The 12,115-nt window shown below is 43.5% G+C and overlaps 1 protein-coding gene across 1 annotated transcript; it reads right to left on the minus strand.

The window, feature by feature from the left end:
• Positions 1-2,765: 2,765 nt before the first annotated feature.
• On the minus strand, positions 2,766-9,848 carry LOC137095446 (AFG2-interacting ribosome maturation factor-like). Its single transcript, XM_067462124.1, has 3 exons — positions 9,730-9,848; positions 4,768-5,031; positions 2,766-3,352 (listed from the first exon to the last, which is right to left on the minus strand). The coding sequence occupies exons 1-3, from the start codon at positions 9,846-9,848 to the stop codon at positions 3,259-3,261; spliced, it is 477 nt and encodes a 158-aa protein (XP_067318225.1). The 3' UTR covers positions 2,766-3,258.
• Positions 9,849-12,115: the final 2,267 nt, after the last annotated feature.

Here is a 12,115-nt window from a genome sequence, read left to right on the forward strand (position 1 = left end):
TTAAGAACACTTCAGTCTGCTTATCTGAGAATTTCATTTGCATAAGTTCACCACTCTCTTCTCTGTCTTGTGAAGTACTTGCTTCAGCAGAATCACCATCCATCTCCTCTGTTTCTGATTTTCTAGTAATTACATTGACTCTTTGACTTTCTTCATATAGGTCATTTCCTATAATGAATGGAACTTCCAATTCCTTCATCACTCCCACTCGCCAAATTCCTTTGTATTTTTTATAAGTTACAGGGATTTCTGCTACCGAGGTCTTGAATGCTGGCCCATAGATTCCTTTTAATAGATATTTCTTACCAGGCACTATCTGCTCCAGGTTTATTAGTAGACTTTGGATTAGGGACACTTGAGCTCCTGAGTCTCTTAATCCCAATATTTTTCTTCCATTTATTATTATCTCCTCTCTATAGTCATACTCTTCAACCTCTCTCACTTTCCACACTCGGAATACTTTACTGGTCTCATCTGTGGATTTCATTTCACTCTTAACCTCCTCTGTATAGTGACCAGTCCCTTTATCTTTCTGTACCAGACAAATGTTTCTTGGAGGTGAAGTAACACTCTTCTCATTCCTCAACCTAGGGCACCTTGCTCTTATATGCCCTGGCTCTTGGCAATGGTAGCATGTGATCTTCACATCACCCGGTCTTGTTACTTCCTTATTATAGTAATTACTCTTTCTCCCATATTGTTGGTCTGCCTTGTCGCTCCCTTCTTGGTCTTTACTTTTCCATAATGGCTGTGAGGGACTTGTAGCATTTTTGTATATATATTTGTTTCCTTTTTCCTCATACGATCTCTTATACGCCATGCCCAAGTTTTTCATTTCGTAATCAGTTTCCAGTTCATCAAGGACAACAGCCACTTGAGACACACTCTCAATTTTTTTTATCTTTGACATACCAGCGCATGTTTAAGGGCACCATTTTATAAAACTGTTCCAACGCTACCAGATGTTTTAGCTGTTGGAATGTGCTAACCCGACTTCCTTCTATCCACTGGTCAAGGGCTTTGTCCAATCGAGCTCCCAACTGGACATACGTTTCGCCATTTCTTCTTTTTATCTCTCTAAAGTTCTTCCTGCACTGTTCAGGAGTGATCCCAAATCTAACTTTAACTCTTGCCTTAAACAATCTATAATCATTTATCTCATCATCCCTCATATCAGCCAATATCTGATTTAGCTCGCCAGATATTAAAGGCTTTAGATATGACATTTTATTTTCTTCTGGGATATCTAGTTCCAAAGAGGTTCGCTCAAATGCCAGAAGGAATGCTTCCATGTCGTCTCCCTTTTGGTACTTAGCAAATCTCTTCACTTTGGCAGAGAAGTCATTGTAACTATGCACACTAGTATTTTCACTAGTTCTATCTCGTTCCTGCATTCTTAACTGCATCATCAATCTTTCATGTTCTCTGGCCTTCTCTCTTTCCTCAGCCGCTCTCTCTCTCTCTCTTTCTTCAGCCTCCAACTTAGCTAACTGTAACCTTTCCTGTGATTCCATTCTGTTTATTTCAAACTGAATTTGTAATCTTTGCAGTTCTACCGATGAAACTGTCTGCTCCTGACTCTCCTCACGTTCTTGTGCTCCCTCCTCTACCACCTCTTCTTCAGTTCCAGCTTTCTTGCCCTTGGGAGGAGCCATTTTCTCTTACTTGTATTCTTTATGAGGTAAATTTTGCCTCTTTCTGATGCACTGGACCAGATATATTCTACTTATCCCTCAGCTTTCTGAGGCACTAGATTAGATGTATTCTACGCATCCCACAGCTGCCTCCATATGCAAATAAATCCGGTCCCTCTGTTGCTATCCTCTCTTGTCTCTAATCTTCCTTATCTGCCCCCTGCGAACATAGATCTATGCACTAAAATTTCATATAGAGTAACAAATTCGCTACAGGGTCCAAAAGCATTCATTCCATAGTGTAAATGTGCCAAGAGAAGGGTGTGGACCTTGGAAAACTATAACTCCCAGGACTACATAGTATGGAGCTGTGGTATTTAAAGTGGGCTCTCAGAGAATTCATTCCATAGTTTAACTACATCAAGGGAAGGGTATAGATCTTGGGAAACTATAACTCCCAGGACCATATAGCATGGAGCTATTGTATTTAAAGTGGGCTCCAAGAGCATTCATTACATAGTGTAAATGCACCAAGAGAAGGGTATGGACCTTGGGAAACTATAACTCCCAGGGCTGCACAGTATGGAGACATGGCATAATAATAATAATCATAATCATCATCATCATCATCATCCTTCTCTCCCAGCTTTCCCATGCAACACAAGGCACAGACATATCACAGAAGGAAGGGAAGGGAAGGACCCAGAAAAGCTATTTTCAAAAAAGAAATTGCTCTGGCAAAGTAAAAGCTCAATGAGCAAAATGTAATGCTTTCTCTAACAAGGGTAGTTTGGGCTCCTCCCACAATTTCCCCTTCCACAAATTGGGGAAATTTTTCATTGTAAACCTGGGAGCAACTAATGCCATCACATTACAGAAATGGCCAAAAATCCAGATGATTTCAAAAAATCCACTTCCCCACCACCTCATAAAACATTTTTAAAGAATGCTAGCCCTTATGTTTAAAATATGCAAAGAATGCTTTATCCTTTATTTGTGTCATCACACTAGAGAAAAAATCCACTTAAAATCCGGTCTCTGCCTCCTGCAGAATTCTGGGGTTTGTAGTTTAGTGGGGCTGTTAAAGGCTCCTCCCTAAACTACCAACCTCAGAATTCTGCATGAGGCAGAAACCAGATTTTAAGGGGATTTTTTCTTTAGTGTGATGAAGTGGTTGAAGTCAAACTAATGTGATGACAAGACTGGCTTCCTGGATTTTAAGTGTTGCACTCAGTGGAATTTAGTACATGTGATGAAATAATAAGAGGCACAGCAGAACTCCCCAAGATGGATCGGCAAAAGTTGGTCCCCTTGTCCCTGGGTTTTGGAGACACTGCCTGGGAACTTTTTAGGTTTGTTTCAAGGACAAGGGAGGAAAAGAAATTTGGGAGTGATTCTGGATTCATCGCAGCTTGGAAATGATCCTGGACTCATTGCTGAGCCTGGAACCCCAGGCCTCGGCAGTGGCTGGGAGAGCTTTTGCACAATTAAAACTTGTGCGCCTGCTGCGCCCGTACCTTGGGAAGTCGGATCTGGCCACGGTGGTCCATGCTCTTGTTACATCCCGAATAGATTACTGCAACGCGCTCTACGTAGGGTTGCCTTTGAAGACTGTTCAGAAACTTCAATTAGTCCAGCGGGAGGCAGCCAGAGTACTCACCGGAGCGTCATACAGGGAGGATACCACCCCTCTGAGAATTGGATTTTGGAAAATTTGGCTGTGGAAACAAGGACTGGGGATAAAACTTTAGCTGAGACACCTTTTTCCCATGATCATAACTCTTCCAGGAGTGAACTTCCCTTCTGAGGAGCAGATTCCTATCACTTCCTCCATTGTCATCACACCATTCTCAACGAGGAGTCTGATGTAAGTCAAATGTTTGTAACTTGAGGACTGTCTGTATAAACAACTAGTCAATTTCCAACCATGAAATTGGTGATTCCCATCACTTCCTCCATTGTCACCACACCATTCTCAGTGAGGAGTCTGATGTAAGTCAAATGTTTGTAACTTGAGGACTGTCTGTATAAACAACTAGTCCAGTGTTTCTCAACCTTCCTAATGCCGCGACCCCTTAGTACAGGTCCTCATGTTGTGGTGACCCCCAACCATAATGTTATTTTTATTGCTACTTCATAACTTTAATTTTGGCTACTGTTTTGAATCATAGAATCATAGAGTTGGAAAAGACCTCATGGGCCATCCAGTCCAACCCCCTGCCAAGAAGCAGGAAAATTGCATTCAAAGCATCCCTGACAGATGGCCATCCAGCCTCTGTTTAAAATGTAATGTAAATATCTGATATTCAGAATGTATTTTCATTCACCGGATCAAATTTGGCACAAATACCCTATATATCCAAATCTGAATAATGGTGGTGTTGGGGGCTGGATTGATTTTATCATTTGGGAGTTATAGTTGCTGGGATTTATAGTTAACCTGCAATCAAAGAGCATTCTGACCTCCACCAATGATGGAATTGAACCAGAATTGAACCAAACCCAGAATTCCCATGACCAAGAAAATACTGGAAGGGTTTGGTGGACATTGACCTTGAGTTTTTTGGAGTTGTAGTTCACCTACATCCAGAGAACACTGTGGATTCAAGTAACGATGGATCTAGATCAAACTTGGCACAAATACTCAATATGCCCAAATGTGAACACTGGTAGAGTTTGGAGAAACTAGACCTTGCTATTTGGGAGTTGTAATTGTTGGGATTTATAGTTCACCCACAATGAAATAGCATTCTGAATCCCACTGATAAAATTGGACCAAACCTTCCACACAGAACCCCCATGACCAACAGAAAATACTATGTTTTCTGATGGTTTTTGGCGACCCCTCTGACACCCCCTCGCAACCCCCACGGGGGTCCCAACCCCCAGGTTGAGAAACACTGAACTAATCAATTTCCAACATGAAACCTTCAAACTGCATCTTATTAGGGATGCAGCTGGAAAAAAAACACTCCCCTGCAGTGCAGACCACTACCACCACCACCACCATGGATGGACCTGCTTCTTGACAGGGGGTTGGACTGGGTGGCCCATGTGGTCTCTTCCAACTCTATGATAGAGGGCAAGTGATGCCCAGTCCAAGCAACATGTCCCTCCCACACACACTCCTTACAGCATCTTCTGGTGGAGCTGTCCCAGCAAGGCCTTTGCAGCTGCCCGGTGCTTGGCCTGTAGCCACTCCTGGCGTCCGGGGAAGGAGTGCAGGGGGCTCTGGTCCAGGTCTGCTACTTGCAGGGCCTGCGCCTGCTCCGCCAGACTGCCCAAGGAAGCCAGCACCAGGGCCACAGCAGCCAGGTCGCCCTCCCAGGCCCTATGCTGCTCCTGGACCCCTTGGAAGGCCTTCTGCAGGGCAGAGCACAGGGACTTGCAGGGCATCCTGGAGAAGGAAAGGGAATGAAAGGACAGAGGAATGAACTGTGACTTTTTAAACATATTATGTGTTTACTTTTGTTTTAACATTTGCCTCGTACCTTTGAATACGTGTATGTTTTAATATAGGGTATGCTGTGGTGCAGCGGATTAAACAGCTAAGCTGCAGAACTTGCTGATCGGATAGGTCGGAAGAAGAATATGCTCACTATTTCAACCTGCATGACTGTTATCTCAAGTACATTAACCTGAAGTCCTCGGAGGTGGGCTAGATGCCTACAGTTCCCTGGATGTGGGTAGGGAGCAGGGCATTGTTTGGCTTTTATTCCTTTCTTTCCGGCCCTACACTATCACTCACCTTGAACTAACAGTCTAGTGCTTTAGAGAAAGAAGTCCTACCTTGTCAATAATAATAATAATAATAATAATAATAACTGTAATCGTAGTAATAGTACCCCCTGGTGGTACAGGGGGTTAAACAGCTGTGCTGCTGAACTTGCGGACCAAAAGGTTTATTGTTTGAACCTGGAGAGTGGGGTAAGCTCCCGCTGTTAGCCCCAGCTTCTGCCGACCTAGCTGTTCGAAAACATGCAAATATAAGTAGATCAGTAAGTACCACTTCAGCAGGAAGGTAACAGCACTCCATGCAGTCATGTGGCCACATGACCTAAGAGGTGTCTACAGACAACGCTGGCTCTTCGGCTTAGAAATGGAGATAAGCACCATGCTCCAGAGTTGGACTTGACTAGATTTAATGTCAAGGGAAAACCTTTACCTTTTTATGTTTTAATATATGCTTTTGTGACTGCATTTTAACTATGTTTCAATATGGGATTTGATAGATCTGCCTGTGTTGTGCCTCAGACCAAAAGGAGAGACAGAAAATACAGTAGAGTCTTGCTTATCTAACATAAATGGGCTAGTAAAACATTGGATAAGAGATTAAGGAAAAGCCTATTAAATGTCAAATTACATTATAATTTTACAAATGATGCACCTAAACATTATGCTTTACAACAAATCAACAGAAAAAGCAGTTCAATACAGAGTAACGTTATGTAGTAATTACTGCGGTTGGTGGGGACGAGAGACAGGGCCTTCTCGGCAGTGGCCCCCTGTCTGTGGAACTCTCTCCCTAAGGATATCAGGTTGGCCACCTCCCTTTAGAAAACAACTGAAGACCTGGCTCTGGGGCCAGGCATTCGATTAGAGGCCAGCAACATGGATTCTACTGGCTCGGCTTGGTTTTACTGGCACATTAATCTATTAATTTATTTTTAAATTTTATTGATGATGTACAATGCTTTAAATGATTTTATTGTTAGTTGTAGTTTTTATGGTATTTATGTTGTTGGCATCCTCTGATGCTTATGTGAGGCCGCGCTGAGTCCCCTTTGTGGGGAGAAGGGTGGGATATAAATATATGAAATAAATAAATAAATAGCATGATTTTTATTTCTAAATTATGTCATTTTCTAATTGGTTCTATCATTTTTTAAAAATGGAAAAAATAATTTATTAAACTTTTTTGTTTCTGCAGGAGGGTCATCCTGCTATAGCACATTTGGCTCTAATTTTTCAGTGACTATCATCATAAGAGTCTCAACCAATTTCAACCTATTTATTTATTTATTTATTTTCTGTATTTGTATACCACCCTTCTCAGCCCTCAGGCGACTCAGGGCCGTTTACAGTGGCAACAATTCAATGCTCAAAACACCATAAAACATTTAAAAACATTAACACATAATATAAAACTATAACAAGAGTATTAAAAACATAGATTTGCGTCTCTTAAAAAAAATGTCCAATCTCGTCGTCCTAATTCCTATATCTTTTTCAAATGATTGCTCAAACAACCAAGTCTTGACTATTTTCCAAAATGTTAAGAGGGAGGGTGATCTAATGTCCCAGGAAGGGCATTCTAAAGCCAGGGGGGCACCATTAAGGCCCTGTCTCTTGTCCCCACCAAACATGTTTGTGACGCAGGCGGGATCAAGAGCAGGACCTCCCCAGACAATCTTAAAGTCCTGGCAGCCACAAAAATGAAGTTTCCAAAGTAGAACAACTCCTTTGAAAATAAGGATTGCACAATGAAACAGGAAATACCACTTTTGAAGCAGGAATAGACAATGGGTTGTTGTAGGTTTTTCCGGGCTACATGGCCATGTTCTGGAGGCAATTTTTCTCCTGATGTTTCGCCTGCATCTATGGCAAGCATCCTAGTAGGAAAAATGGGTTTATATATCTGTGGAATGCCCAGGGTGAGACAAAGGACTTTTGTCTGCTGGGGCTAGATGTGAATGTTTCAGCTGATCACCTTGATTAGCATTCAATGGCTTGTAAGTGCCCGGGGGGAATCCCTTGTTGAGAGTGATTTTATGTGCCTGTTTGTTTCCCCTCTGTTGTGATTTTTGAGTCCTTTAATACTGGTAGCCAGATTTTGTTCATTTTCATGGTTTCTTCTTTTCTGTTGAAATTGTCCACATGCTTGTAGATTTCAATGGCTTCTCTGTGTAGTCTGACATGGTGGTTGTGAGAATGGTCCAGCACTTCTGTGTTCTAAAATAATATGCTGTATACAGATTGGTTCATCAGGTGCTCTCCTATGGCTGACTTCTCTGGTTGAAGTAGTCTGGAGTGCCTTTTATGTTCCTTGATTTGTGTTCAGGCAATGCTGCATTTGGTGGTCCCTCTGTAGACTTGTCCATGGTTGCATGGTATATGGGAGATTTGTAAAGAGTAAAGATGAAGATCCACCCAGAGGAAAAGTGTTCTTGCCATACATCAAGGGAACCACTGACCGCATAGGAAAACTGATGAGGAAACACAACATACAAACCACTTACAGGCCCACCAAGAAAATCCAACAAATGCTACATTCAGCAAAGGACAAGAGGGATCCTCCCACCTCTGCAGGAGTCTACTGTGTACCATTCAGCTGTGGACAAGTCTACATAGGGACCACCAAACGCAGCGCCCAGACACGCATCAAGGAACATGAAATTTCAACAAAAAGGAAGAAACCATGAAAATGAACAAAATCTGGCTATCAGTATTAAAGGACTCAAAAATCACAACAGCAAAACAACAGAGGGGAAACAAACAGGCTAATCAAGGTGATCAGCTGAAACATGCACATCTAGCCCCAGCAGACAAAAGTCCTTGGTCTCACCCTGGGCATTCCACAGATATATAAACCCATTTTTCCTACTTCCAACAGACCTCACTACCTCTGAGGATGCTTACCATAGATGCGGGCGAAACGTCAGGAGAAAAATTGCCTCCAGAACATGGCCATATAGCCCAGAAAAACCTACAACAACCCAGTGATTCCGGCCATGAAAGCCTTCGACAATACAAGGAATAGACAATATTTCATTTTTTGTTACATAGTGTTATCATCATCATCATGCTCTGACCTACAAGAAGCACTGCCTGAACATCAAGCAAAAAATGGACGCTAGAAACAATATCATACGAAAGCTGACTGGCACAACCTGCGCATCACAACCAGACACAGTGAAGACATCTGCCCTTGCGCTATGTTACTCTGCTGCTGAGTACGCATGTCCAGTGTGGAACACATCTCACCACACTAAAACAGCGGATGTGGCTCTTAATGAGACATGCCGCATTATCACGGGGTGTCTGCACCCTACACCACTGGAGAAATTACACTGCTTAGCTGGTATTGCACCACCTGACATCCGCTGGGAAGTAGCAGCCAATAGTGAAAGGACCAAGGCAGAGACATCTCCAGCTCATCCCGTTTGGGTATAAGCCAGCACGTCAATTACTTAAATCAAGAAATAGTTTTCTTAGATCTACAGAGACACTCACTGGAACACCTCAGCAAGCGAGAGTCCAAAAGTGGCAGGCTCAAACCCAGCACCTCAGTCCGTGGGTGATACCAGATGTGAGACTCCCTCCTGGGCACACAGAAGACTGGGCGACTTGGAAGGCGCTGAACAGACACCACAAGATGCAGAGCCAATCTTAAGAAATGGGGCTACAAAGTTGAATCCACGACATGTGAGTGTGGAGAAGAGCAAACCACAGACCACCTGCTGCAATGCAACCTGAGCCCCGCCACATGCACAATGGAAGATCTTCTTGTGGCAACACCAGAGGCACTCCAAGTGGCTAGATACTGGTCAAAGGACATTTACTCTACTACCAAGTTTGCAAAATTTGTGGGTTTTTTTATCTGTTTGTTTTGTTCTGTTAGAAATGTAATACAATGGTATGGTTGCTGGTGACACAATAAATAAATAAATAAAAATCATCATCATCATCATCATTATTGGAAAAGTGCAGCAGAGGCCCCTTCTATACTGCCTTATAAAATCCAATTATTTGCTTTAAATTGGATTATATGGCAGTGTAGACCAGTATGGGTAAACTTGGGCCCTCTGGGTGTTTTGGACTCCAACTCCCACCAGTTCTAACAGCCTCAGGCCCCTTCCTTTTCCCCTCAGCCACTTAAGGAAAGAACCTGAGGCTGTTAGTAATGTGGGGAGTTGAAGTCCAAAACACTTGAAGAGCTGAGGGGGGAAAGGAAGGGTCTGAGGCTGTTAGGAATGGTGGGATTTGAAGTCCAAACACCTGGAGGGCCCAAGTTTACCCATACCTGGTCTACACTGCCATACAATCAATTTCAAAGAAAATAATGTGCCTAGATAGGCTCCCTTGACTGACTCACCTGCCTTCCGCCTTCTTCCCTTTCTCTAGCCGCCGCGGGGCCTGACGGGAAATGGAGTCCCACCGCCCTCCCGCATCCTCCGATGGGCGTAGCTTGCCCTGGAGTGACGTCACAGGCATCTGCAGGCGAGGCCACCCTTCCCTCTGTGGCCAGGCTCATAAAAGATCCACATTGCTTGAACTTCAAAAGCTTGGATCCAACATTGTCCTTCCATTCAGGCAAAGGGAAGGAAAGCTGTATTCTCTTGTCTCTCCCTGCAGCTTCCTGAACCAGATTTGAACACATTTGCAAAAAATAAAATAATAAAAATCACCCAATCCCATTTCATGGAGCATCCTAGGCTGCAAATGTGAGAAGACAGGAAAGCTGAATTTTGGGAATGTGAGCGTTGTTCAGTTTGTGGAAAGAGCCTTCAAGGCCATTGGAAAGGCAGGCCTGAGGAAGCCAGATAGTGCACTTCCCAGCATCCCCTGCCCTGCACTGGGCCCAGCTGGGATTCCCAGGGCAGCTTAAGAGTCCCACTGGGAAAACAGGCCAGGATTTCAAATGAAAATAATGTACATTATACACATATAATACATAATAATAATAATAATAATAATAAGTATATAATACAAATAATGAAATATAATACTTATATATTTATATTACACTAGCTGTCCCCTGCCACGCGTTGCTGTGGCCTAGTCTTTGTATATGTTTTGTGTGTGTATATATATATGTATATATGATAGCACAGTAGGTTAAACCACTGAGCTGCTAAACTTGTTGGCCGAAAGGTTGCAAGTTCGAATCCGGGGAGTGGCGCGAGCTTCCGCTGTTAGTCCCAGCTCCTGCCATCCTAGCAGTTCAAAACCATGCAAATATGAGTAGATCAATAGGTACCGCTCCAGTGGGAAGGTAAAGGCAGTCCATGCAGTCATGCTGGCCACATGACCTTGGAGGTGTCTACAGACAACACTGGCTTTTCGGCTTAGAAATGGAGATGAGCACCAATCCCCAGAGTCAGACACAACTGGGCTTAACGTCAGGGGAAAACCTTTACCTTTATGTGTGTTGCACTGTGTATATGTGTGCGTTTGTGATATATATATATATATATAGAAAGTGAGTGAGGTTACTGCAAGTTCCATCATCCATCTCCATTTTTTTCCAAATGACACCAGGACGTAAAGTGGGTCATGAGAGGTCTATGTGCCAAGTTTGGTCTTGATCAGTCATTGCATGAGGTTTTCAGAGGTTTCAGAATGTGAGTGAAGGTACTGGAAGTCACATCATCCATCGTCCGTCCTCCTCCAAAATTGCAGCAGGATGTAGAGTGGGTCATGGGGGCTCTGTGTGCTAAGTTTGGTCTTGATCGGACATTAGATGAGGGTTGCAGCAGTATTGGGGAATGGAGGTACTTGGAGTCCCATCATCCATGGTCTGTCCTCCTCGAAAGTGCACCAGGATGTAGAGTGGGTCATGGGGACTCTGTGTGCCAATTTTGGTCTTGATCAGTCAGTGGTCTCAGGAAGTGAGTGAAGTGACTGCAAGTCCCATCATCCATTGGCAAATTCTTCCCAACCACACCAGGATGTAGAGTGGGTCATGCGGACTCTCTGTGTAAATTGTGGTCCTGATCCATCATTGTTGGCAGTTGTAATGGTCTTAGGAAGGGAGTGCAGGTATTGCAAATCCATTCGTCCATGGTGCATCCTCCTCCAAACTGCACCAGGATGTAGAGTGCATCATGGAGACTCAGTGTGTCAAGTTTGGTCTTTATCGGTAATTGGATGAGGGTTGCAGTGGTCTGAGGAATTGAGCAAAGGTACTGCAAGTCCCATAATCCATGGTCCATCCCAGCCAAACCACACCAGGACATAAGGTGGGTCTTGAGAGGTCTATGTGCCAAGTTTGGTCCTGATCAGTCATTGGATGAGGTTAACAGCGGTCTCAGAATGTGAGTGATGGTACTGCAAGTCCCATCATCCATGGTTGCAGTAGGATGTTGAGTCGTTCTTGCAGGCTCTGTGTGCCAAGTTTGGTCTGTATTGGTAATTTTCTGACTCAGCCCCTGGCCTTTTCCTTTCCTCTCTTTGTCATCTCGGAATCTTGGAATTGAGGCTGGCCAATCAGAGACCATATGCAAATTTCCTTCTCATGTCCCCGTTTCTGTCATGAACTCTTTTCTCCACCAGGGGCTCCTCTTGAAGCTGGCCAATCAGAGACTATATGCAAATAGCACCACAGTGGCAGCCAATCAGAATCTTGTAACTTTCAGGCTGACCAATCAAAATGCTGGCACATACACCACCACACCGCACACTTTTGTCCTCTGCATACAAACTTTGACTTTTATTATATACTAGCTTGTGGACCCGACGCTGTTTGGGTTATTAGAGAA

The sequence above is a fragment of the Anolis sagrei genome, chromosome Y (genome assembly GCF_037176765.1).
Source record: "Anolis sagrei isolate rAnoSag1 chromosome Y, rAnoSag1.mat, whole genome shotgun sequence".
NCBI classification, from domain to species: domain Eukaryota; kingdom Metazoa; phylum Chordata; class Lepidosauria; order Squamata; family Dactyloidae; genus Anolis; species Anolis sagrei.

What these genes read in the sequence shown, in the direction of transcription:
- LOC137095446 (XM_067462124.1), bottom strand. Translation starts at nt 9,848, where the DNA reads ATGCCTGTGACGTCACTCCAGGGCAAGCTACGCCCATCGGAGGATGCG. An exon ending in GGGAAGAAGGCGGAAGGCAG is followed by an intron (nt 5,032 to 9,729) that starts GTGAGTCAGTCA and finishes TTCCTTCTCCAG; the next exon opens with GATGCCCTGCAAGTCCCTGT. An exon ending in CAGCTCCACCAGAAGATGCT is followed by an intron (nt 3,353 to 4,767) that starts GTAAGGAGTGTG and finishes TTGTTTCCACAG; the next exon opens with CCAAATTTTCCAAAATCCAA.